General features: G+C 37.9%; 1 protein-coding gene across 2 annotated transcripts in view; it reads left to right on the top strand.

The window, feature by feature from the left end:
• RBFOX3 (RNA binding fox-1 homolog 3) overlaps positions 1 to 24,961 on the top strand; it is a 165,007-nt gene that overhangs the window by 17,208 nt on the left and 122,838 nt on the right. For both annotated transcript variants that reach the window (XM_053706376.1, XM_053706368.1), the window contains exon 2: positions 21,831 to 22,082. In XM_053706376.1, coding sequence (XP_053562351.1) covers positions 21,831 to 22,082 — 252 coding nt within the window. The remainder of the gene's footprint in view (positions 1 to 21,830; positions 22,083 to 24,961) is intronic.

Below are 24,961 nucleotides of genomic sequence, written 5' to 3'. Positions count from 1 at the left end.
TAATTACCACTGGGTACACCATTACATTTCCCAACATGAGCAAAGTAGAAATATGATTAAGCCATTAACAAACTTTGAAACCTTGTGTACTCGAACACCCCCACTCACACATACTTTCTCAATGATATACAAAATATTATCCACTAACCCCCCTGGCTACATCCCACCATATCTAGAGAAATGGGAAGGTGGCTTGGGTATAATTATCCTTCCACAAACAAGCGTTTTCATTTTCCAGAATATCGTAAAAACGTCCATCTCGCTTTCATTAGTAGAAATCAACCTAAAGTTATTACACAGATGGTATCTTACTCCCCAGAAACTCCACTGTTTATTCCATCACAGGCCAGATCACGGTTGGCGATGTGGACACAGGGGCAGTGATATGGCGCATATGTGTTGGTGGTGTAACACAATCCAGAATTTCTGGAGAACCATTATAGCAGAGATAGAAATAATATTAGAGACTACGTTCCATTTAGATCCGCTAGTGTGGTTGCTGTGCAACCCTCCTAAAATTAAATACAAGCCTTATAACAAGTTATTTTGCATTATGACAAATAGCGTGAAGTATCTAATAGCCAAAAACTGGAAAAGCAGGACTGCCCCAACTCTAGAGATGTGGTCGTAATGGGTATCAGAATTTCTAGAACTAGAAGAGTACTATTACATGTTAAATGATAAAATGGATACTTACGCAGAAATCCTAACCACTTGGGAGCATTATCTTAAACACAAAACCCATTAGTACGATACACTCTCACGTTGACTGTAAATGCAAAAATTCAACTCATCACGAGATAGTTACAGGATAGTTATATACCCCTACACTAATCTCTAAATACGTATTGGATAGTACATTTAGTCTCAACTCCAGGTAGTGATATAACCCCACCAATTTACCTACAGCAATTACCAGTGAACAATGGTATAGCAGCATCTTTCTCTTCTTTAGTTATTCTACAGTCATGTCAATTGATCAAGTCGTTCTATTATAATATTAGTTAATACAGAGGTTCAAAGAGTATTTTTATGTCTTATGATACATTTCCTATCCAATTTTGTTTTCATCTATTAGTGATTCTATCCTCCTACTATCATATTTAAGGGATAGAGAGGTCAAAAATGAAATGTGCATGGGATCATTTCAATTTGAAATAGAATCATTTTTGCACTATTCTGCTTCTAGTAAAAGTTTTTGCAGTTTTTGAGTGGCATATACACATATCCTGTGCACCAGTATTCAAACACCACACATTCTCAGAGAGTTAGAAGTGGCTTGTATGACACAACTTACGTCTTTAGAAACAATATACACCACCGCCAGCTCTCTGAGCAGACATGGGGGTAGATTTATCAAGTGTCGGGCAGACATGATCCGTTGTAGCGGATCATGTCCGCCCGACATCGCTAAATGAAGACAGCACACGCTGTCGGCATTTAACATTGCACAAGCATTTCTGCTTGTGCAATGCCGCCCCATGCACATTTGCGGCCATAGGCCGCTAGCAGGGGGTATCCATCGGGATGATTGCTGTCCGCCACCTCAGAGGTGGCAGATGAGTTAAAGAGCAGCAGTCGTAACCTTTGTTTCCGGCTCATGCGGAAACAGCTGCAGCATAATAAATCTACCCCATGGTGTGTAAATACCGGTACATGAGCCCTCACAGGATATGCGCGTATGCCGCAGAAAAACAGCAATAACTTTTACTAGAAGCATTTTTGCTAATGGAAATATATTGCAAAAGTGCTTATATTTTAAATTGAAATGCACCTATGCCAATTTAATTTATGACCTTTCTATCCCTTTAATAATTTTCATACTGAAAGTCTGGTACATTAATTTGTAAGTTTACTTTTCTCAGATGAAGGTTTTCCTTTCTGTTCAGCAAACACTAGATTTAGCCATCTATCTGCCAGACGCGTGTAAAAAAAAAAATCCTATAAATTTGCTTCTGGATTCTACATTGTTGTGATTATTTCACATATTTTCTATGTAGAAATCCTTACCCATCTCCTATAAAATATTATAACCATGACATATTCATTTCTATAAAACTATATGCCTTTTGTTCTGAGATAAGATAAAAATATTACATATGCGAGATCTCTGGGCTACAGAGCTATCAGATATAAATTACATGCATCAAGATCTTCTCAGAACAGCTGAAAAACATAGGTCATACTGCATTTATTTACCCCCTCTCTTGACCCCACAGTGATGGACAATGATGCCTAGAATTTGTGAGCTGTAATTAGGCAGCATGGACCTTCCACTCCCTGTTGAGAGGGGCGCCTAGCAGGCAGTTTAGTCTCTATCCTGTACCCATGTGAGTAATGAAATATTCACAGGTCAGTGACCACCACAGGAATGATGGAGATCAGACTCTTCTCTCCACCTTTCTTTCTCTGCCTCAAGCAGAGGCTCATTACAGACTGCAGGGAAAGCGCTGCTAAAAAGACAGGGAAACTAAGGCACATAGACATTGAAACAGGAGAAAAAGATAAGTTGTTTCAGGATGGGGAGAAGCAGTCTGTTAGTTGAGACCTGAGGATTTGGGCACACGAAGCAGGACTGGAATAGCACAGGCAGACCCGTCCAAGGGAAGCAGCCTTGTATGCCGAGACATGAAAATAATGGCACCGTAAGCAGCCCTGGGAACCTAGACAAACAGATAGGCAAAATAAGAGGATATCTGAGAGCCAAGACCCACAGATATTAGCAAGAGAAGAAGCTCTGGGATCAATATGTACAGATGAGGTAGGAGATTCATCAGTTGTAGCAGAGAAAATAACATGGGGCAATAGAAGAAGCTATGAGAGCACAGGCCTAAGGGAGAGGAAGAAAAAGTTTAGATAACGCTCCAGTTAGACAAATTCTCTTATCCATATTTTACTATTTAAATGAGATCCCTTTAAACGTTTGCAGTGCTGATGAAACTTCATAGATAATATAGTCAGAGCAGAGAGGAGAGCTTTAGAGAATCCGGCCTTATGTATAGCTAGTTAAAGAGTGTACTGAGGCTGACGAGGAATAGAGGTGCTGAGAGAGAAGAGCAGGAAGAATTCAATCAGGCTATTTAATCTATATGTCAACTACCACAAGGGTTGTAGAGAGTGAGACCTTTAACACTGTGCAGAAAACAGAGACCAATAATACTAATGACAGAGGTTCCAGGAAAGAGAGAGAGAAGGACTCAGTGATAGAGCAGTGAGGCAGTACGAGTCTAATAATCAAATACCCTGGAGTGAAGATGCAGAATATGAGAGAACAGCAAGAAGAGTGTAAATGAGGAGGACCCTGCAGCCGTCCAGTGCTCTTACCCTTTAATGATCGTCATATAAAATATGCTTTAGTTTTACTTCTGGAATTGCCTCCAGTAAATTACAGCAGCACCCTCTGACACTGCGTTTTCTTCAGTACATTATCTGATTTTGGTGGTTTGTCCTTGTACTTCGGCAAATACTTCTTTGCACATATATCAGTATCTGTAGATTAGGATTATCACTGTCCCTTCACATAACTCCCTACGTTTCCTTTTAGATATCGCTCTCCCTTTTCCTTTTTTATTGGGACCATGGTACATGTTTTGTCTATAAATATCATGTTGATTACACTGCTTACATTTCTGATTTACCAAACAAGATTACTTAGGAAGTAATGTATCCACTTCAGTACATTGTAGGGAATTAAAAATTCCAAGTTATGATATATGACACAACATGCTTTGTATCATGGAACTCCGATTTAATACCATAACAAGAGAGGGTGTAACATTCTATATTGTACAGTATTCTGATTTGCCTTAAATGTTTATTAGTTTTGTTGCACTGTGGGTGATTATATGGTACACAGTATTCATCAAAAATCCTGCTAGGAACTGTTGCAGTTTTACACATATATATACAACCATATTGCATCCATTAATTACCCATTTAAATTGTAGCTTTGCAGCCCCAACTGCTGCAGCCCACCGGGAAATATCCTGGTAGGCCAATCCGGGCTTGGTTATAATCCACCATGAGGTATGACTAAAAACCCATATCGGGTTTAAAATGTTGTCTTCTGTTTGGACTTTTTAGTTAATAAAAGTCATTTTTTAATCTGGAGCGGGTATATTCTTAGTTGAATCCATGACTGCCTATTTGAAAGAAGCGGTTTCCAGTTTCTGCTATATATTCGGTCAAAGAAGACAGCAAGAAAAGTTAAAGGTGGCCAGGAAAAAACAATGTGACTGGGGTGAGGCAGAGAATTGCAGCACCAGGGTCTTTGATAAATTTAACATATTCCTACTAGACCAATAGGAATGTTCAGCATATAACACAGAGGGAAATTTTAAGGGGCAAAACATATTCTCAAAAGGCATCATATATGCCAAATAAATATAATGAATTATAACTGTAAAAGGCTGTTGCCATGAGCGTACATGAACTGCTTCAAGCTAATACTGATACTGTAAAGTTTACTGTACTTAGCACAACCTCAAAGCTCTTAGCTCTCTGGTCTTAAAAAGTCTTACTCTGAAGCAAATGACACATAGGGCTAAATTTATCAAATGTCAATAGCAAATTATGTCCGCTGGTCATCGCTGCAGGCGGACAGCATACATTGTTTACATTTATCATTGCACAAACATTTCACCAGAAATGCTTGTGCAATACCACCCCTGCTCACTGGTGGCCAATCGGATCGGGATGATTTCAATCTGCCACCTTTTAGATGATGGACAGGTTAAGGAGAAGCAGTTGCAAGACTGAAGCCTGAAATGATGGGCCTCCAAAGCAGCATCTGCTGGTGATAAATGGAGCCCATAATGTTAGTCTATCAAAAGACAAATATATTTATAACTAAATTAATTCATGGCTGAACATACTGTATTTGCTATGTTAACTTTTATACATGTGTTATTGTTAAACCATTTTTATTAATATATCTTATACCACGATGTCTGTATGTATATATATCTCATATTTAAACACAAAATCTTAAGGTTAGTGTGAGCTTTTTTGTATGCTTTTCCTTTACAAATAAATAGAAAAGGGCAAGCATGTACCTTTTGTAATATGCCCTTTATCTTGTTCTGCTGCTTCCTCTTTTTAGTCTCCCCCATTTTGTCTGCCCTCATCTCTCAGTAGTAACCCATACTCATATGTCAGCAGTCATCCCTACTCTTATCAGCCCTTCCTTTTCACTAAGTTTTCACTCATCCCCTGTAGCCATCCCTACCCTGACCAGACCTCTTCTCTCTCAGTATTCACCCCTCTCTCAATAGTTACCTCTACACTTATCTACTCTCTCAGTAGTCTCTGTCCAGCCCTCTACCCTCTCAGTAGTTATAGCGTACACTGTCCAGCCCTCTACTCTCTCAGTAGTCATAGCGTACACTGTCCAGCCCTCTACTCTCTCAGTAGTCATAGCGTACACTGTCCAGCCCTCTACTCTCTCAGTAGTCATGTGTAGACTGTCCATCCCTCTACTCTCTCAGTAGTCATAGCGTACACTGTCCAGCCCTCTACTCTTTCAGTAGTCATGTGTAGACTGTCCACCCATCTACTCTCTCCGTAGTCATAGCGTACACTGTCCAGCCCTCACCTCTCTCAGTAGTCATGTGTAGACTGTCCACCCCTCTACTCTCTCAGTAGTCATAGCATACACTGTCCAGCCCTCTACTCTCTTAGTAGTCATAGCGTACACTGTCCAGCCCTCTACTCTTTCAGTAGTCATAGCATACACTGTCCAGCCCTCTACTCTCTCAGTAGTCATAGCGTACATTGTCCAGCCCTCTACTCTCTCAGTAGTCATGTGTAGACTGTGCACCCCTCTATACTCTCTCAGTAGTCATGTGTAGACTGTGCACCCCTCTATACTCTCTCAGTAGTCATGTGTAGACTGTCCACCCCTCTACTCTCTCAGTAGTCATGTGTAGACTGTCCAGCCCTCTACTCTCTCAGTAGTCATGTGTAGACTGTCCAGCCCTCTACTCTCTTAGTAGTCATGTGTAGCCTGTCCAGCTCTCTTCTTTCTCAGTATTCACTTCTCCCCTGTTTTGTGCTTTTCTCTCTGTCTTCCACATAACTTCATCCTAGCCTTTTGAATCAGACACTTCTACTCATTTCTCAGTCCAACTCAGCTTTCTCACTCCTACCCTACTCTTCTCTTCACTATTCTTAGTCACCTTTGCTGCTTTTTCCCTTCTACTTTCTTCTGTATCCTGTGACCTCGATATCTACTTGGTCTTGAGCTGTACATTATGTTTGTTTAATATCCACTTTTCCCTTCTCTACTGTGTTTTTATTTCTTCTTTGCTCTTCTCAAACTCCTCCACCCTTCACTGCACACTCCTCTATAGCTTGCCCTCTATGGCCACAGCTTCCACGCGAAATCTCTCTCTTTAAAGGGACATGATACCCAAATTCTGAAGCACTTGACAGTGATGCAGCATAGTTGTAAAAAGCAGACTAGAAAATATCACCTGAAGATCTCTATGCAAAAACCCCACTGCAAAGAGATTTTTTATGCAGAAAGTCAGGGGAGTGTGCATTTGTCATGTACATTTACAGTCATGTAATTGTCCTATTTAGTTTCAGTAAGTTCTATGAATTCTCTTGAGATTTCAGCGAAATCTCATGGTATCACAGCAAATGCAAAGCATTACCTCAGCACTGCTGATGCTGATTGGCTATTGTTTTTCAACTTGCAGCGGAACAGCAGCTGAAGTATAACTGTTTACACAACAGACTGGTGAGCTCAAGAAATTCTGAGGTAAAATATTGTCTTTTTTTTTTTACATAGAGAGATGCTCAGGTGATATTTTCTTGTCAGCTTTTTACAGTTATGCTGCATCATTTTCAAGTGATTTAGCATATAAGTATTATTTCCCTTTAAGTACACCACATCCCTGGCAATATTGTACCCATATTACATAGCGAATCCCTAGCGCATAATTGAGCAATAAATACACTGTGATTAACACTGTAATAAACCTCCAGCTTGTAAACCTGCTAGGTAGACTCTTCCTTTTTTCAGTCCTGTTTATCAAAAAGAGCAAGCCCTGGAAAACGAGTGCAATATAATTGCCCCAGATTTCTGAAGAGAAAAAAAAAAATATCCCCAGTAATACAGGATTTTTTTTTCTTTGGCAAAAATATATCTTAGTTTGTTATACATAGTAAGAATTCTTGAGGTGAAGCATTTTCTGTTGCGTCCCTGCCTGTATCTCTCGTTGTGACGGTGTCCCCCCGAGATCCTTTATTGCTCCCTGCCCCATAAATCACCGCTTCATATCAGTATGAAAAGGTTAACTCTGCTCTAGGGTTGAGAGCTATGAACATGCCGGAGTCAGCAGAACGTGGGCTGGGGGACTGAGCGATCAGGGAGAGGGGGACCCCACATCATATTAGCAAGTGCAGGCAGGTAGATTCTGTTAACCCTTGCTACAACACATTGCTACAGATTAACAAACACGTTTTCTAATTAACTGCCTTACACTTGGAATTCCAGTGCTTCTTTGCACCTGGTATTCTAAACCTTTCTTTTGCTTTGGGATTTAATTTGTACTTGCTGCTAAGAAATAAACAGAGTATACGAAAGATTCACATAATTACATTTTACATTGCTTTCAAAATAAACAAATTCAACTTACTTCTCTTTGCTCGTATTGAGTCGTTTTATGAGATTTTACATGACAGTCACATTTATTTCATTTTATTGATGGAATGCTTTGCAGATGATTGTAATCTATTGCTATGGAAATGTTGTACCACTGCAAGGATTATTCTTCAGTTTTCATACTTTAAGAGATTGTCTCAATATTTATCACCTTCTATCTAATTATTAGACATCTGCATTTGTGTTATTTGTGTTACAGCGAATGCCAAATGTGACCGCCAGTATTTCTTCCCGTGAAAGTGCAACACACAAAGATCTGTCGAAACCCAGATCTTTGTGTCTTACACTTTTACAAGAAGAAAATCCGGTTCCAAAAAAAGCTGAATGCCGCTGCCGGCAGCAATATTTGTCATTCGTTATAACACAAATGGAGATGTCTATTATCTCATATGTGAGACTTGAACATTGTAAAGAGTACTCAAAACCTGCCTTGTAGTTAAAGTAACCATATACACCAATTTTCATTTAACTGCATGTTAACCCCTTAATGACCACAATATACCCAATATGTCACTGGTCGTTAAGGGTTTTTTCCGGACATAATAGCACAAGTCTAGCAAGAACACACTATTAATGCACTCCCTCCAGAAGGCTTTGTGGAACAAAGCAGTCTCAACGCTGGTGGCAAGACCACGGTATAAAACAATCAAGTCCCAAAAAAAGGCCAGCGACATACAGGGTACGTCGCTGCTCCTTAAGGGGTTAAAGACACTACTATAAAGAAGAATATGCACAGATGCTGCTATAAGAATCCAGTATAAAACCTTTTATAAAAAAAAAAAAAAAACGTACTTAGAAGCTCCTAATTTAGCACTGTTGATGAGATTAGCCTGAGAGATGAGGGTGACTGTTAGTGAATCTAGCCCCCGATATTGTTTTGCTTTCATCTTTTTTTTTTTTTTTAATTGTGCCCACTCATTTTTACTGAAAACAAAGAACCCTCTATTCAACTACTCATATGTCCCTATTATTATCTGTATAAGAAAAACATAGAACACACCACCTTTTTCCAGTTGCTAGTTGTTGGTCTTCTCTCTTTTTTATTGGATGACTGGTTGCATATTTCTTAGACTGGGTTTAAATTTGCCATCTATATAATAGTATCTTTATCTGACCTGCTTGGTTGTCAATTTGAATAATCTTAATCTGCCAATTACTATTTTCTTTCATGAATAAAATATACAAATCCATCAGGAAAGTGTAAAGTTTCCATAGCAGGACTGGGATTTTACATACTGGGATTTGACTAAATTACATACATTTCCTTTCTATTTTTTGTCTGGATGCCACTTGACCAAGAAGAGCAAATGAAACAGGAAGTTTGCTCTGATTGGTTTATGAATTGTAAAACGTTACAAAGATTTTACATTATAGTGACATGGAGGAAAAGTCTACATGAAATGATTTATTTAATTCAGGGTTATTTTATTTATTTTTGGAAGAAAAATACATAAATACACTTAAAGGGACACTGAACCCAAATTTTTTCTTTTGTTATTCAGATAGAGCATGCAATTTTAAGCAACTTTCTATTTTTCTTCGTTCTCTTGCTATCTTTATATGAAAAAAGAAGGCATGTAAGCTTTTTTTCTTGGTTCAGCACTCTGGACAGCAGTTTTTGATTGGTGGATGAATTTATCCACCAATCAGCAAGGACAACCTAAGTTGTTCACCAAGAATGGGCCGGCATCTAAACTTACATTCTTGCATTTCAAATAAAGATACCAAGAGAATAAAGAACATTTGATAATAGGAGTAAATTAGAACGTTGCTTAAAATTTCATGCTCTATCTGAATCACAAAAGAAAAAATTTGGGTTCAGTGTCCCTTTAAGCTGGTGCAAGGGTTTGCTAGAACATCCTACAAATCCCTAAAATTCCAAAATAAGAGGACTAAATAGTTCAGGGTAAATTTTGGCAGTAATGATGATGGAAGTATTAGTTTATGTCCACTTCAAGATATTGTGAAGTCGTTATGATGTTTTAGCTTTGCTTTATAATACACATATCTTGTGTTTTGTGTAAAAGACCATCGTACGTTCGTAGAATTGGGGAATATATTATTGTCAGTTATGACTATTAATAATTTTGCAATATAAATAAATGAGCTATATTGTAACAATATTAAGGAGCACTGAATGTCACTGTTCCTCAGTGCCTCAAATATGTAGCAGTATTTTGTGTAGTCAAATAAGTACTCGTCTACTGTTTCAAGTCATTATACTGATTTAAATTCTCTATAAAAACCATCTCTATTTTATCTATCTTATTAAGATATTTGTGTGTGTGTGTGTGAGATATATATATATGATATAGGATTTTAGATAGGATTTCAAAGATTAGGTAAGTCAAAATTAAACTTGCATGATTCAGATAGAACATGTTACTTTGTCTCTTGTGTTCAGATAGCTCACAGTAGTGCGTTGCTGCTTCTTCACAAAGAATATCAAGGGAATTAAACTGATTTGATAATAGAAATAAACTGAATTAGAAAAAAAACAAAAAACTCTAAAGTGTGGTGCACCAAAATAGCGTGCTAGCAGTCACAACGTTAAATGAAAACCTAGTACAAAAGAGAAGGAGCTCAATAAAAAAAGTGTTAAGAGATTATAATATGACTGAGGCTGCACCACTTAAAAATAAATATCATACTTTATTATTACACACAATGTATTGCACATGAAATGCAAATAAAAACAAGTAAACCAATGCCATATCCTGTTAACCTTTTCTTTGTATGAGGTTAATTTGGAAAGTTGTTTATAATTGTATGTTCTAGCGGAATCCTGGAAGAAGAAAAAAAAATGTCTACTAATCTACCATGTCCCTTTAAGAAAGAAATGAGATCTTCCAATTTTTTTCTTTCATGATTCAGATAGAGCATGCAATTTTAAGCAACTTTCTAATTTACTCCTATTATCAAATTTTCTTCGTACTCTTGCTATCTTTATTTGAAAAAGAAGGCATCTAAGCTATTTTTGGTTCAGACTCTGGACACCAATTGTTTATTGGTGGGTGAATTAATCCACCAATCAGCAAGAACAACCCAGGTTGTTCACCAAAAATAGGCCAGCATCTAAACTTACATTCTTTCATTTCAAATAAAGATACCAAGAGACTGAAGAAAATGTAATAATAGGAGTAAATTAGAAAGTTGCTTAAAATTGCATGCTCTATCTGAATCACGAAAGAAAACATTTGGGTTCAGTGTCCCTTTAAGTTTTAGCAGCCCCTTCCATGAGATGGCAATTTGCAGAGTTATGAGGTCAGAAAACTTGTGTCCTAAAGGAGGAACTATCCTTCCAAAATCAAACAAAAGTAATCTAAATGTAAAAAGGGATTTTAAATTATTTCCACCCTCTCCAGTTTATTAGAATTTATAATAAATCCTCAAATTCGTCTTGACTGATTTTTGGTTTCCTGTTTTTATAGCATTATCTTCTATTAGGAGCTTAGCCATTTGAATTAGTTAAAGGGATGAATATGTGCAAACAATGCTCTAATGTGTTAGAGAATTTTATTATTGCACAGTTGTTTGGATATAAACAGGTTAAAAATATAGCTAAAGTCTGCTCTACAGAAACAAAGCACTGCTGAGATCTAACTGGTGATTGGTAGTTCCGTACATAACCTTTTTATTGGCTCACCAGACATGTTTAGTGCATTGCTGTACTGGAGCCAACTTTAACTATGTGTTTAACACCTTGTAGGCTTTAAGCACCTAGTGCATAGGCAATAGTGCAATAATAAAATGCTCAGAGCATTTGCTCTTTGCTTTTATATACCTTGTAGTATCTCAATTAATGAATATGATATACCTGGAAAATCTAGTTTTCTTACACCACTAGATTTCAAACCTGTACTCAGGCCTCTCCAACAGGCCAGGTTTTCAGGATTACCTTGGATGAGAGCAGGTAAAATAACCATTTTTTACTAATGAGACGATTATTTCACCTATGCTCTAGTTCAGATATCCTCAAAATGTGACCTGTTAGGGAGGTCTGATGACCGGTTTGAAAACCAGTGCCTTACAATCATGTACACAAACTGTAATATAAAGGCTTTTCATTCAATGCATAAAGTAAACCATGGCAACTAACTGATTCAATATTGATAATCGCTGACTAATGTGTTTGAATTCTCTTTTTTTTCTCTCTTAAGCAATCATATCAATTTGTTTTGTGTGCAATTAATAGTTTGCTATCAAGCATAATTTGATTGTTAACATTCTGTAAATGTTTAAACTCTTAATTGTAATTCTACATAAATGTTTGTTATGATTTGTTATAAATGTGTGAAAGTTTCATAGATTAAATAATATATTTTTAACATTTCATTTAACCAGGAAACCATTGCGTTTATAAATATGTGAAGAGTTAAATAAATATCACGTGCAACAGACCAAAGAAGGTTCACAGGGTTATTTAAATACAAAAGTTCAAACAACGCGCTAAAAAAATCATTTTCGAATGAATTCGAATTCTGATGCAGAGGTCTCTCAGTCTAAAGAATTTGGAGAATTTACACATTACAAAGCTACTCAAGATCAGCATATTTTCTGAAGAATTGAAATGGCCTCAGATTTGACTCTATTTTGTCTTAAATTCATGATAGAAACTTAGGATTTGATGACGATTGTTAAATAAACGTGTTCACAGCTTACCTTAAATTTCCCTACTGCTGATAATACAATACTAGTGAAGATGTTTGATTCTAAACACAAGAAATAAATGATACAATATGTGCAGTTAGCTTCTGTTTATTGATTTTTGATGCTACGGATGATCAGCAGCAGTAGGCTATATGCTCAGCACTGCAGTTGCAGTATGTGTTTCTCTCAGGATGACCAGGGGAAAAAAACACTGCAGCAATACGTAACAATCCTGTCAGATCTTTATTGTATTTGGTTGTGTTTTTTAACCAAGAGTAGCTGACGTTTGCAAATGACATCATTCAAATTCTCTTCATAAAAAATGCAGCATTTCTGTACTCTACTTACTAAACTCTAAGATCTCAAGGATGGAAACAAGTTTAAAATTCCTTAGTGGCAGAATAAAACCACAAGGACATTGGGGAATTAGAACTAGTGCTGAGCATGCAGTGTACTGAGACCACCGCTCAGAGAGCAGGATGGAGATCCTTATTGATCAGTCCAAGCAGATAAATAGAAATGCAAAGCTATAGACCCATATATGTGCCCATAGCTACAGTTAAATAGGTATATAAGGCTAAATACAGTCAGATGGGTTAAGAGGAAGAGACCGTCTTTATAGGCTAACATGCACGTGCAGTGCTTACTGTGCCACAACAGATGGGCTTACAGACATACAGACTTGAAAACACAGTAATGCCTTAGTACTACAACTGTTGTTGGTATATTTAATACAAGAAAAGCAATAATATTCATCTTCCCCAAGGGTTTAATAAAGGCTGTTACTGTGAGCTACTAACTAACAGTACTTACAATTTAGACCCACAAAGCTTGAGTGATAGCTGCAGTTAGCGTAATATACCTCACGGCGGGAGGGTCAGAGAAGTCACCTGCTAGACAGGTAAACGGACATGCAAATAAATACAAACTTGTCATGTGTTTATTAGCTGCTATGAAGTTTTTTTGTATAGTGGGGGAAAAAAGTGTAATACATAATGCTTATGCAAGCTACAATTTTTGTGGGAGAGGTATTTGGAAAATCACTGTAAAGGTCTTCTGAATACAGTTTAGTCTAGAAAGAGAAGTGAAGATTTGTACTGCAGCAAGAGACTGGTTCCCTTTTAGCAGTCAGGGAAGGGATTGGTTCACCTGCAAAAGTATTTCTCAGTTCCAGTCCTCAAGGAACCCTAACAGGCCAAATTTAAAGGAGTTCCCTATAGGTAAAATAATAACAACTGACCCATTGAATATAGGGCTCCTTGAGGACTGGAAATGAGAAACCCTGTCCTACAGGATCCAGGAAATTTCCTGGCTCTTCTATGGAGAAAAGAAGTGACTACTAGTTTTCCTTCTCGCAACATAGGAAAGTGACTGTTTCTCTTACAGCAGCTGCACAGCAAAGGAAGTGACTAGGTCCTGTCCAGCACTAAGGGAAGTGATTGGTTCTCTTACCAGAGCAAAATAAGTGACTAGTTCCCCTCTAGCAGTCAGGAAAGGGATTTGTTTTCCTGTTGGAGCAAAGGGAGCGACTAGTTTCCCTGTAGGAGCAAGTGGTTCCCTCCAGTAGCTGGGCATAAGTAGCTATTTAAACTGCAAAAGACAACTGTTTCCCTTCTCTAATTCCCATCTCTTAACAAATGAAGTAAATGGTTCAACTATTGCACAGAACAGAGTAGGTGCCTCTTGGTAATACTGTTACCTATAGCCCAGCTTGATTAAAATCAAACCTACACCCTCCTTGCTCTACTATTCAAATGACTGCAGAAAAAGAGAAAAGTGTTTTGCTGGTATCTAATTAACCATTTACCTGACATCTCCCTGATGTTAATTAGAAAGTGCTGGAATTCGTTAAGGGATTGCCATTTCTGCTTACTAAAGGCGCAGTGCTTCATTACTTCAGGCTAATTGTATTAAGCCTCTTAAAGGTATCGCTTTGATTCATGTGGGCCATTTATTAGCGTCCCAGGAGGCCAGTGACTCTCGGATCACATGATTTGCCTCCCATTTGGCTCTGCAGCTGTGTGACACCTGCATATAGGCTTCAAGGGACTCAAAGATACAGATATTGCAGCAAATCCAGCTCTGCTATATCTTGATATAGATGTTACACAGATAATCATCACTGATATTTATTTCTTACTGTTGCTATTAAATACTTGAGTGCTGGAGTGTTATAAAGAGTTCAAAGAACCTCTTTTTTTCCTGCTGGCATTCTGTAAGTGTAACAGTAACAAAGTAACACAGCATGGCATTAATATAAACTCATCTTGTGAGGCGGAGATAAGATTAAATGTGCTGCATGCTTAGGGCTGTGCTGCTAGTGTACACGTCTCTCTTTATGTAAAGGCAGCTTGGTATGCATATGATTTATTCTAATATTTGGCTCTTCCAGTAATCTAGTCTCTCCCTATGATGTTTTTCAGTTGATGGTTGTGGATATTATATCAATTGACTACCATTGTTTATTTAATTCTTGATGATGTAATTCCTTTCTGGTTAATGATCCAACCTGATTAACGAGATTGGTTGGGTGATGCAAGTAGATCATTTTTCATAAGCTGCCAAGCATCAGAGTGCATCTGATAACCACACACCTCTTAATATACTCACATAACATTTGTACAAATATTCCTCTTTATACATGCAGATCCATCTTTCCAGTATACTTCTTTTCAACTCAAACAATTCATTGTATATCTGTTTGGAAACATTTCTGCACAGCAAACACTCTTAGATATACCCTAGATCTAGATTTGCTTTAATATCAGATTCTTGGTCTGATATGCAATTATTTTAATTGTATATATGTTTAGCAGCACCTCTGCTTAAAGGGACAGTCTACTCCATAATTTTTATTGTTTAAAAAGATAGATAATCCCTTTATTACCCATTTACCAGTTTTGCATAACCAAGACGGTTATAGTAATACACTTTTTACCTCTGTAATTACCTTGTATTTAAACCTCTGCAGACTGCCCCCTTATTTCAGTACTTTTGACAGACTTGCATTTTAGCCAATCAGTGCCCTTTCATAAGTAACTCCACAGTCATGAGCACAATGCGTGAGTCTTCAAGGGCTTAGACATTAGCATATGAGCTTATCTAGGTTTAGTTTTTAACAAAGAATACCAAGAGAACAAAGCAAACTTGATGATAAAAGTAAATTGAAAAGTTATTTAAAATGACATGCCCTGTCTGAAAAATTCAGATCTATTAATTTACCTCCTCACAGACCATTCTCATACAAGGTTTGTTAGTACATGAATTTATAAATACATATATTTCCTTTGTCAGGGCACATTTGTTCTGAGCTACTGTGTATCCTGCAAATGCAGTGTTTATTTTATTCAGATGTATTTCTTTGTTGTATTCCTATTCAATTTATTTCATGAATGTCATTCTAATATCTCCTCAATGCCTTGTTTCAATACATCTCTCCTGAATGGCTATGTCTTGTCTTCATGCAGCTAATTAGTTACTCCTTGTCTCACAATACCTGTGCCAGAAACTCTTTACCTTACCATGTCTTTTTAACTGGGTCTTACATTAGTGTTCTTACTTAGATAATACTTAGTGTACTTATATTTCCTGTTCTTACTGTACTTGCTTATATATCCTCTCATTACTGTACCTGTTTATTTCATCTTTTTACTGTACCTGTTTATATTATCTCTCATTACTGTACCTGTTTATATCTCATCTCATTACTGTACCTGTTTATATTTCCTCACCTTACTGTACCTGTTTATATTACCTCTCATTACTATACCTGTTTATATTTCCTCTCATTACTGTACCTTTTTATATTTCCTCTCATTACTGTACCTGTTTATATTTCCTCTCCTTACTGTACCTGTTTATATTTCCTCTCGTTACTAAACTGTTTATATTTCCTCTCATTACTGTTCCTGTTTATATGTCCTATTCTTACTGTACCTGTTTATATTTCCTCTCATTACTGTACCTGTTTATATTTCCTCTCCTTACTGTACCTGTTTATATTTCCTCTCATTACTAAACCTGTTTATAGTTCCTCTCATTACTGTTCCTGTTTATATGTCCTATTCTTACTGTACCTGTTTTTCCTCTTATTACTGTACCTGTTTATATTTCCTCTCATTACTGTATTTGTTTATATATCCTCTCTGTACTGTACCTGTTTATATGTCCTCTCAATACTGTACCTGTTTATATATCCTCTCATTACTGTACCTGTTTATATTTCCTCTTCTTACTGTACCTGTTTATATTTCCTCTTCTTTCTGTACCTGTTTATATATTCTCTCATTATTGTACCTATTTATATTCCCTCTACTTACTGTACCTGTTTATATTTCCTCTCATTACTGTTCCTGTTTATATGTCCTATTCTTACTGTACCTGTTTATATATCCTCTCATTACTATACCTGTATATATTTCCTCTCATTACTGTACCTGTTTATATTTCTTCCCATTACTGTACCTGTTTATATATCCTTTCATTACTGTATCTGTTTATATTTCCTCTCATTACTGTACCTGTTTATATTTCCTCTTCTTGCTGTACCTGTTTATATTTCCTCTCATTACTGTACCTGTTTATATTTCCTCTTCTTACTGTACCTGTTTATATTTCCTCTCATTACTGTACCTGTTTATATTTCCTCTTCTTGCTGTACCTGTTTATATTTCCTCTCATTACTGTACCTGTTTATATTCCCTCTCATTACTGTACCTGTTTATATTTCCTCTCATTACTGTACCTGTTTATATATTCTCTCATTACTGTACCTGTTTATATTTCCTCTCATTACTGTACCTGTTTATATTTCCTCTCATTATTGTCCTGTTTATATTTCCTCTTCTTGCTGTACCTGTTTATATTTCCTCTCATTACTGTACCTGTTTATATCTCCTCTCATTACTGTACCTGTTTATATCTCCTCTCATTACTGTACCTGTTTATATCCCCTCTCATTACTGTACCTGTTTATATTTCCTCTCCTTACTGTACCTGTTTATATTTCCTCTCATTACTATACCGGTTTGTATTTCCTCTCCTTACTGAACCGGTTTGTATTTCCTCTCATTACTGTACCTGTTTATATTTCCTCTTCTTGCTGTACCTGTTTGTATTTCCTCTCCTTACTGTACCTGTTTATATTTCCTCTCCTTACTGTACCTGTTTATATCTCCTCTCATTACTGTACCTGTTTATATTTCCTCTCATTACTGTACCTGTATATATTTCCTCTCATTACTATACCGGTTTGTATTTCCTCTCCTTACTGTACCTGTTTATATTTCCTCTCCTTACTGTACCTGTTTATATCTCCTCTCATTACTGTACCTGTTTATATTTCCTCTCATTACTATACCGGTTTGTATTTCCTCTCCTTACTCTACCTGTTTATATTTCCTCTCCTTACTGTACCTGTTTATATCTCCTCTCATTACTGTACCTGTTTATATTTCCTCTCATTACTGTACCTGTTTATATTTCCTCTCCGTACTATACCGGTTTGTATTTCCTCTCTGTATTGTACCTGTTTATATTCCCCTCCATACTGTACCTGTTTATATGTACTCTTTCTTTACCTGATGACAATTTCCTCTCCTTATAAAATCATATAGTTAAAAAAAATAGTTAGCAGTTTAAAGGGGAATAAAATATTTTGTGTTGCATACAAAGCATATAATTTTAAAGAAGTTTCCAATTTACGTTTGTTTTCAAATTTGCTTCGTTCCCATGATATTCTCTGTTGAAGAGATACCTAGGTAGGTGTCTGGAGCGCTACAAGGCAGGAAATAGTGCTGCCATCTAGTGCTCGAGCAAATGGATAACATTCTTACAAAACTGCTGCAATATAGTGTTCCAGGCACATGCACACTCCTGAGCTTAAATCCCTGTTTTTCAACAAAAATTGCCAAGAGAACGAAGAAAAATGTGATAATATAATTAAATTAGTAAGCTGTTTAAAGTCACATTGTCTATCTGAATCATGGAAAAAAAACTTTGGGTTTCATGTCCCTTTAATAATAAAAAGAAAATCCTGCTTTCTTGGCTTTTATGTATAAAGTTAATTTACAACACTATAACTTAAAGGGACACTAAACCCACATGTTTTTCTTTCTTGATTCGGACAGAGCATGCAATTTTAAGCAACTTTCTAATTTTTGCCTATTATTACATTTTCATCGTTCTCTTGCTATCTTTATTTAAGAAGCAGAAATATGAAGAATAACCCAAATTTTAGAAGCCAGGGGTAAAATTCTAGGAGCCTGTTTCTCCCTGGCTCCTGGGTTTGTCGAGCCCTGTGCTACACTATTGTGAGCTATTTTATTTTGGAGTTGAAAGCAACAAGGTTGACTCAGAGTACGTGGGCAGCTTGGTTCCCTGGAGGTGACACAGCACCGCCATTTCCAACACTTTCTGGGCATAATACACGTGTGGTGCGCAGCGGCATTTAGTGACCTAATTACCAAAAAGCAATGCCAAAGTCATATATGTCTGCTATTTCTGAACAAAGGGGATCCCAGAGAAGCATTTACAATGTGTGCCATAATTGCACTAGGTGTTTGTAAATAATTTCAGTGAGAAACCTAAAGTTAGTGAAAAAAGTAAATGATTTTTTTTATTTGATCGCATTTGACGGTGAAGTGGTGGCATAAAATATACCAAAATGGGCCTAGATCAATACTTTGGGTTGTCTATTACACTACACTAAAGCTAAAATGATCCCCTTCACTGCTGTGCATAATACAAGAGTGGTGCGCAGCGTTATTTATCGGCCTTCTAATTACCAAAAAGTAATGCCAAAGCCATATATGTCTGCTATTTCTGAACAAACGGGATCCCAGAGATGCATTTACAACCATTTGTGAAATAATTACACAAGCTGTTTGTAAATAATTTCAGTGAGAAAAATTTGTCAAAAAGTTTTTTATTTGATTGCATTTGGCAGGGAAATGGTGGCATAAAATATACCGAAATGGGCCTAGATCAATACTTTGGGTTGTCTACTAAAAAAAATATACACATGTAAAGTGTTATTCAGGGATAGTGTTAAAATGTAACATGAAAATTTTGAGGAAAAAAAGTGATTTGGAAATAGCAAAGTGCTACTTGTATTTATTGCCCTATAACTTGCAAAATAAAGCAAAGAACATGTAAACATTGGGTATTTCTAAACTCAGGACAAAATGTAGAAACCATTTAGCATGGGTGTTTTTTGGTGGTTGTAGATGTGTAACAGATTTTGGGTGTCAAAGTTAGAAAAAGTGTGTTTTTTTCCATTTTATTCATCATATTTTTTTTTAAATAAATTATAGTAAATTATAAGATATGATGAAAATAATGGTCTCTTTAGAAAGTCCATTTAATGGTGATAAAAACTGTATATAATATGTGTGGGTACAGTAAATGAGTAAGAGGAAAATTACAGCTAAACACAAACACTGCAGAAATGTAAAAATAGCCCTGCTCCTTAAGGGTAAGAAATTGAAAAATTGTCTTGTCCTTGAGGGGTTAATATTCATATTTTTTTGCTAACAGGGCAGTTTTTGTGACTATAAATAGATTCACACAGAGCCTCCTGGAGCAGAAGGGCTCTGTTAGTTATGCCTAGGTCTCCTTACTGTGCCATTTTAAGTATGTCTGTTTATAAACATATTTTCTCTGGGGTTTTAACCCTTTCGCGACAGGGTTAAAGTGTTTACATCGGAACAAGTGTTCCGATGTAGACAAATTGAAACCACAAGATTTCAATTATTGGATCGCATCTGGGGGGCGTACCTACAACCCTTGGAAAGCCCTCCAGACCGCGATCAAATCCTGGAAGCACAAAAGGCATCAGGACAGCCGTTGGCTATGACGTTCTATTCCGTCATAACGCCTCTAAAGCCCAGTGTAATTATGACAGAATAGAACGGCATAACGGCATTAAAAGTTTAAAAGATTAAACAATATCTTAGTTATATAAATATTCGTTCTTTATTATTTTTAGTATACTTTAGGATTTATTTGTTTATATTTATAGGTACATTTTTTTTTATAAATTATTTGAGTCATATAATTTTTCCATGTGTGTTTTTACATGTTTTTCACACATTGTACTTTAAGTTCTAATGGGCATTTTAACCCTTTATGCCTACCAGATTCCGCTGAAAGCATGTTTATTAACAACAGCATATAACAAGCCAAAAATGGTTTATGGGCTCAATATAAACTGAGCACATATTATCATTTTTGGCTCTTATTAACTTCAATGACAGCCAAAAACCACCTTTTGGTCCCGTAATTTGTCTAGTGCAATATAAAAATCCGTCAGCTTTTTAAACGTCTGGATAATATTATATATTTTGGAAACCCTTTTAATAGTTTTCTGAAAATAATTAACATCAGCACTGAAATCTCAGCCTTAGATCAAAGCAGGGGCTTATCTGCCTAAACATGCCACAGCATATTTGGGCATATAGAGGCAAGAAGAAGAATCTTTATTTTCTGGACTAATAAAATGGAAAAACCTTATACATTTTGCTAAACAATTGTACACACCCATATACACTCTTCATACTGAAAGTGATGTCCTATAAAGACCCATTTCTCTATTTTAGCTATTTGGCAGGAATGTAAAGCTTAGGAGACAGCCCATTTTAGGTTCATCACCCTGGATAGCGCTTGCCGATTGGTGGCAACATTTAGACACCAATCAGCAAGCGCTACCCAGGTTCTGAACCAAAAATGGGCCACCTCTTAAGCTTTACGTTCCTGCTTTTCAAATAAAGATAGCAAAAGAACAAAGAAAAAAAATAATAGGAGTATATTAGAAAGTTGATTAAAATGGCATGCTCTGGGGCCCATTTATCAAGCTCCGAACGGAGCTGTGGGCCCGTGTTTCTGGCGAGTCTTCAGACTCACCAGAAACAGCAGTTATGAAGCAGCGGTCTAAAGACCGCTGCTCCATAACCCTGTCCGCCTGCTCTGATGAGGCGGACAGGAATCGGCGGAAATCAACCCAATCGAGTACGATCGGGTTGATTGACACCCCCTGCTGGCGGCCGCGAGTCTGCAGGGGGCGGCGTTGCACCAGCAGCTCTTGTGAGCTGCTGGTACAATGCTGAATACGGTGAGCGTATTGCTCTCCGCATTCAGTGAGGTCTTGCGGACCTGATCCGCACTGTCGGATCAGGTCCGCAAGACCTTTGATAAATAGGCCTCTTTATCTGAATCATTAAATAAAAAATCTGTGTTTAGTATCCCTTTAAGTCTAAATCTTGTTATTGCACTGACACGTTGTGCTTATATATACAACCATTCCAAGCACCTCCTTTTTGTATTTATGTTCAGAAGTGTAGTTATCCATGTTGTGATCTAGATGGTTATATACTGTACATCTCACCCTATAACTATTGAAGAGTCTTGCCCAGATAGTTTCAGTAATATTTCATTCCTGTTTTATTATTATTATTTACTAATTTATTTAGATGTCACCCGATATATAAAAAAAACTTTGTATTTCTTTCTACAGGGTAACCAGGACACCTCCGCCCCTCCTGAAGCAATGGCACAACCATACCCCCCTGCACAGTACCCTCCACCCCCACAGAACGGACTTCCAGCAGATTATACCACTCAGCACCCGATCCCTACACCGGATTACCCTGGCCAGACTACTGTGACAGAGCACGCATTGACTCTGTACACAGCGGGACACAGTCATGGGGAACCTCAGGGGAATGAAGTCAGCACACAGTCTGTGACAGGGACACAGACACTTACGGTAAGGGGGCTTCCTTTGTTGACCTGTAATTACTTCCAACTAGTGCATTCAGCCACTCTCTAAGCAATTTGTAGGCATATAATGAATATAATAAATACTTTCATATTCTTTTGGAAATGTATGAGACTGTTTTGTAGAGGAGTCTTTGTTAACAGTTTATACTCTGCTGCTATTGATAAATCCTGAATATGAGTTCATTTGCATAAATACAAAGAGTTAAAGATAAACAGAGAATTTGGTGCAGTCAGTACTGTTCCACATAAAGGGGTATAGTGCCCAAGCTTGAATTCTAAGCCTGCTCCTGCATATTACATTTCTCAGAGACCCCCCCTCCCACACACACATAAAAAAAATCCCTGCATGGCCTATCCCTTTATCTTGGGGCCAGGAAGAAGCTCTGAATAACAATGTGCGGGGAGAATTCCTTATCGGTCTCCGGTTGCAGGCATGCCTCCTCTTCTAATCGCTTGTAATCGACCTGCTTGGCTGCTCTCCAAACAGATAGCTTCAATTATGTGTTTGTACTGCAGCTCAGAGGGGAAAAGTGCTGAGCCTAGCACTGCATAGTCATTTCACAGTAGCAAAGGCAGAGTGTGTCTGAGCACTGTGCCAGCTACACAGAAGCACGCAGACTGCCTGCATCTTACTCACCACTACATAATCCAGCCTGCTTCATGCACACCATTATTGAATCATAATGTGCTTTCCCACACCGCTATGTCACCCAGCCTGTGTACTACAGACCTATCTATCTAACCTAGCTTCTCTTATGCACAGGAGCTATTTCATCCCAGTGCTCAAACTGTGTTTTGTATTTATCAACATCTAATGTTGCAAACGTACCATGCAGCACTATAAAATCTAAGGCCTAGATTTGGAGTTTGGCGGTAGATGGGCTGTTAACGCTACGCGGGCTTTTTTCTGGCCGCACCATAAAATTAACTCTGGTATCGAGAGTCCCAAAAAATGCTGCGTTAGGCTCCAAAAAAGGAGCGTAGAGCATTTTTACCGCAAATGCAACTCTCGATACCAGAGTTGCTTACGGACGCGGCCAGCCTCAAAAACGTGCTCGTGCACGATTCTCCCATAGGAAATAATGGGGCTGTTTGAGCTGAAAAAAAAACTAACACCTGCAAAAAAGCAGCGTTCAGCTCCTAACGCAGCCCCATTGTTTCCTATGGGCAAACACTTCCTACGTCTGCACCTAACACTCTAACATGTACCCCGAGTCTAAACACCCCTACCCTTACACTTATTAACCCCTAATCTGCCGCCCCCGCTATCGCTGACCCCTGCATATTATTATTAACCCCTAATCTGCCGCTCCGTAAACCGCCGCAACTTACATTATCCCTATGTACCCCTAATCTGCTGCCCCTAACACCGCCGACCCCTATATTATATTTATTAACCCCTAACCTGCCCCCCACAACGTCGCCGCCAGCTACTTACAATAATTAACCCCTAATCTGCCGACCGCAAAGCGCCGCCACCTACGTTATCCTTATGTACCCCTAATCTGCTGCCCCTAACACCGCCGACCCCTATATTATATTTATTAACCCCTAATCTGCCCCCCTCAACGTCGCCGACACCTGCCTACACTTATTAACCCCTAATCTGCCGAGCGGACCTGAGCGCTACTATAATAAAGTTATTAACCCCTAATCCGCCTCACTAACCCTATCATAAATAGTATTAACCCCTAATCTGCCCTCCCTAACATCGCCGGCGGCGCTTTGCGGTCGGCAGATTAGGGGTTAATTATTGTAAGTAGCTGGCGGCGACGTTGAGGGGGGCAGGTTAGGGGTTAATAAATATAATACAGGGGTAGGCGGTGTTAGGGGCAGCAGATTAGGGGTACATAAGTATAACGTAGGTGGCGGTCGGCAGATTAGGGGTTAAAAAAATGTAATCGAGTTGCGGCGATGTGGGGGGACCTCGGTTTAGGGGTGCAAAGGTAGTTTATGGGTGTTAGTGTACTTTAGGGTACAGTAGTTAAGAGCTTTATGAACCAGCGTTAGCCCAGAAAGCTCTTAACTCCTGCTATTTTCCTGCGGCTGGAGTTTTGTCGTTAGAGCTCTAACGCTCACTTCAGAAACGACTCTAAATACCGGCGTTAGGAAGATCCCATTGAAAAGATAGGATACGCAATTGACGTAAGGGGATCTGCGGTATGGAAAAGTCGCGGCTGAAAAGTGAGCGTTAGACCCTTTAATCACTGACTCCAAATACCGGCGGTAGCCTAAAACCAGCGTTAGGAGCCTCTAACGCTGGTTTTAACGGCTAACGCCGAACTCTAAATCTAGGCCTAACACTTTTCCTGAATTTTCTTTTACTAATCTGTTCCATGCCCTGTGTACATTGCTATCCAACAAAGCCTGTGTCCTACAAAAACACTGTCTAATCTAGTATTTGTTCTCTTGCATATTCCACTTTTATTACAGCCTGTGCCCTACCCACACATCTGTTTAAATGGACTTAAAACTCACATTATTTCTTCCATGGATCAGAAAGAGCATGTGATTTTAAACAACTTTCCAATTTACTTATATTATCTCAATTGTTTTGTTCTCTTGATATCCTTGGTTGGGAAGGATACCTAGGTATCGCTGCTGATTGGTGGCTGCACATATAGCTTGTGTTATTGGCTTTCCCAATACATTCAGCTAGCACTCAGTAGTGCATTGCTGCTTCTTTAACAAAGAATACCAAGAGAATAAAGCAAATTCTATATAGAAGTAAATTGGAAAGTGGTTTAAAATGATATTCTCTATCTGAATCACAAAATAAAAAAATGTGGGTTTCATGTCCCTTTAATCATTCAGAAATTTCATTGCCTTGTACTTCAATTCATATTCAGCCTGTGTCCTGCGCAC

The sequence above is a fragment of the Bombina bombina genome, chromosome 1 (assembly GCF_027579735.1).
Source record: "Bombina bombina isolate aBomBom1 chromosome 1, aBomBom1.pri, whole genome shotgun sequence".
Taxonomy (NCBI): domain Eukaryota; kingdom Metazoa; phylum Chordata; class Amphibia; order Anura; family Bombinatoridae; genus Bombina; species Bombina bombina.
The sequence above is the reverse complement of the archived record's forward strand: the minus strand, read 5'-3'. Positions and strand labels throughout refer to the sequence as shown.